The 3,603-nt window shown below is 30.3% G+C and overlaps 1 protein-coding gene across 1 annotated transcript; it reads right to left on the bottom strand.

Moving 5' to 3' along the window:
* Positions 1–1,587: 1,587 nt before the first annotated feature.
* On the bottom strand, positions 1,588–2,001 carry LOC105434501. The gene has a single exon (XM_011650206.1). The coding sequence runs from the start codon at positions 1,999–2,001 to the stop codon at positions 1,588–1,590; it is 414 nt and encodes a 137-aa protein (XP_011648508.1).
* Positions 2,002–3,603: the final 1,602 nt, after the last annotated feature.

Genomic DNA, 3,603 nt, shown 5'->3' with positions numbered 1-3,603 from the left:
GAATGTTTCATTTTCTTTGGGTATAGCTACAATCAACGATTCAAATGTCAATGATAATGTCTATATTTAAACTTCAATTCCAAGAGTATATTAATAAATTATGGATATGGACATATATTTACAAAATTTACAAAATTTATTTAGTTCTGTTTTTACTCCAAAACTAAGTTATAAATATAACTATTAGCATGTCTATTCTTATTAATATAACTATTTAGTATGTTTATTCTTATTACACTAGATAGATAACATTTTGAATAAATGTTGGAAATATCCATAAATATTTAATATCAAATCCAATCCTTGAATTTATGGATATATTCATGAATACATCGATATATCTATGGATACTTTAGTCCTTGACAACCGTTCATAAAACTGAATAGGTGGAGGCAGTTTGTATGTCAAATTGGGACATCTAGATGCATTAGCCTAACTTACTTGGAAAAGCATTGAGAATTCAAAAAATTGTTTTAGTTGATAGAATCTTAAATCATTAATCGATATTTAAGCTTTAAGTCGTAGCTAAAACTATTTAATATAATATCATTTAACAATAAAAAATGTATATTTAAAACAATAAATTTAACTAACGACATTTTATGGAAGAACACATCTTAAAGGGACGAAGATGGTGCAATGGATTGGATGAGGAGAGTGATGTTGGTTAGCGGATGATAAAAAACGTGGTGTTTATTTTTTAGAGTTTACCATATATGCATTATTATGATGATTTCAAATCTTTGACCACATAATAGATAAGAACAAAATACTTTAAGATTAATTTTCTAAAGCATCTATTTCAAATCTCGTTAATATCCTTGGTTAACTAGAGATGATTAAGCTCAAACTATTGAGTGATTGAATTTAATAAATTTAGTTTAATTTCTATTCTTCCACTATATTCGTGAAAATTCTAAATTTGTTTAAATTATTTTTGTCATTTTTAAAATTACTATATAAAAAATTAATCTAATAATAAAATTGATATTTAGCTTCCAAATGCAATTATAGCCAGAAGGATATTGAAAACATATTTATATAGATTTTTTTTTTAAAACTACTTTAGAGTCAATCTCAAACATAGTCATGAGAAAGAATAGAGGAGAACTCAAAGTAGTTAAAAATATGATATACTCTTCAAATCTTCGCTCATTTGCACTTTAGAAACAACAAGACAAATATATATATACATACAAATTAACACACATATGAACAAAGCAGATAATTAACAATGTTTATTTATCATCGATTCATACACAATAGGAAAAGGAAATGAAATTTGGGAGGTGGAGATGATCCTTTAATGAAGTGAAGATGTAAGCTCACAATATTTAGACTTGTTATACGTCATTATTGAGGAGGTCGAATGTAAACTAATTGATGACTCATAGAGTGACTCGTCGACTAATAGGTGCCAAGTGAACATGACCCATTGTTCATCCCAACTAGATGGTGATCATGGTGCCCCTCCACGGACTGTAATTTTATGTTTCCTTTACCTTTATTTCATATTTGCCTATTTCATTGAAAAGAAGACAAAAAAAAGAAAAAAGAAACCTTTGATTTCACAAAATTCACAAACACTTACGGCCGTGAGCGACGACCGTCGACTTTCGCGACGCAACAAAGCAACCTTCGGAACAAGAAGAGCAAGGCGCCGGAAGAAACCTGACTGGCGGCGGCCTTCACCATGGCCAAACATCGGCTCCTCCTACGACCGCCGCGAATCGTCGCTGGCTTCCGGCGCCGCCGCCTGATCTTCCCAAAGCAATTCTGAGTTGTAGTCTCAGGGACAACGATGTCCTCTCTAGAGAAGGTGTAACTCCGCAAGTACATTTGCCGGCGAGAGATTCCGTCAGCCGCTCTCGGCCTTGGACGGCGGCGCTCTGTAGACCACTTTTCCTCCTCCGACCACCGCTGCAGGTTGACGTACGTCGGCCGGGCAGCAGAGACGATGCAGGCGTTGTCGACGCATTCGGATATGCAGACGGAGGCCATCGTAGCGTCGATGAAGAAATTCCGGCGAAAATGATAGAATTTTAGAGAATTTTGAAAATGGGGAAATGGATTTTTGTGTGTAGTTGAGATTACAACTAAGAAAGATGATTAATGTCAAGAAATAAATTGAAAGAGAGAGAGAGATTAGTTTGATTGTTAAAGAAATACAACTAAGAAAGATGGATTAAGTATTGATTTATTTATGTTTTGTTTAATTACAGTTTTGTCCTTATATTATATGTTTAATTCTTTATTATTTAGAAGTTATAGTGATTCTCAACTTAGGTAATTTTAATCTTTTATATTTCCAATCAAAACTCATTTTCTAACCAAAAAAATAAAAAAATTGGTGTACAACATCTATGAAAAATTTGTAGTGCTAACATTGGTTTTATGTATATGTCACATCACCCTATTTTATTAAAGATAGAATAGGACACGTTAACAATAAAATGGAAATACGAAGGACGAAATAAGAATATATAGTACTTTTGTAGTTATGGAAATAATGTTACATTAACATTTTCTAATACATCAAATTTACTTTGGTTTATTTGATGCATAGTAAATTCAAGTTGGCCTTCTCATTTATAGGTGGACCATGTGATCCACAAATAAAAGTTAATGAGACTTTGGCTTAGAGGAGAGATGTTATATAATGAAAGTAGTTTTTTCAAACTTTTATCTTGCAAAATATACTTATATATAGATTATATGAATGTTAAACATCTTAGATAGGTACCTATGTACTGTTTATGGTTAAATTGAGAATAGTTTAACTAGTATAAAATTTGTATAGTCAACAGCAAGATTAGGGACTTCATTCCCTCGTTCCAAAAACCATTTTAAAAAGATAAAATACAATAGGATCTTATCACCATCATTTGGGTGTGTAGATTGTGCTCCATACCAAACCAATGCATCACTTACTAATTTTACATGTTAGAATGATATGTATTAAATTTATTTTTACTAGTTTACTTAAATGTTTCAGTGAAGTAATGATTTAAGATATTATCATTTGAGGGACACTCTGTGTTTAAAACTTTCTCTCCCTAATTAATATTATATTCATTTTCGTTTTTAGTGTTTTCCTCATATTTTAAAGGAAATTACATCAGATGATAACATTTTTTAAAAAAAAACAGTCAATGACACATCTTTTTGTATATTGCGAATACGACAAATATGACAAATAATAGTGATATCATAAGGCTATTAGACGGTTATTAGAGGATTATCGACTTTTAAATTTGCTGCTTTTGTAATTTAGAAAATGCAGTAACATGGATCCTATTATTACCATTTTTTTTTTTTTGTTATTTTTGTAAATATCCCTATTTTAAACCTAAAAATGAGGAGATGTTGAATGATATATATTAATTAGATTTATCTTCACTCATGTGTATAACTAAATTTGAAGATAATATAAACTTCACTTCAATCTACATACGTGTAACAATTATGCTTCTAAATTTGAATAATGTATGAATTATATTCTTAAATTGTGAAAAGTTTGATTATTCTCGACTAATTTTGAACTTTTGTTCAAAAAAGGATCAGCTTTCTAGTTAAAATAAGATATAAATTTGATGATGCAAC

The sequence above is a fragment of the Cucumis sativus genome, chromosome 1, assembly GCF_000004075.3.
Source record: "Cucumis sativus cultivar 9930 chromosome 1, Cucumber_9930_V3, whole genome shotgun sequence".
Classification (NCBI taxonomy): domain Eukaryota; kingdom Viridiplantae; phylum Streptophyta; class Magnoliopsida; order Cucurbitales; family Cucurbitaceae; genus Cucumis; species Cucumis sativus.
This window is presented reverse-complemented; position numbering and strand designations above follow the sequence as displayed.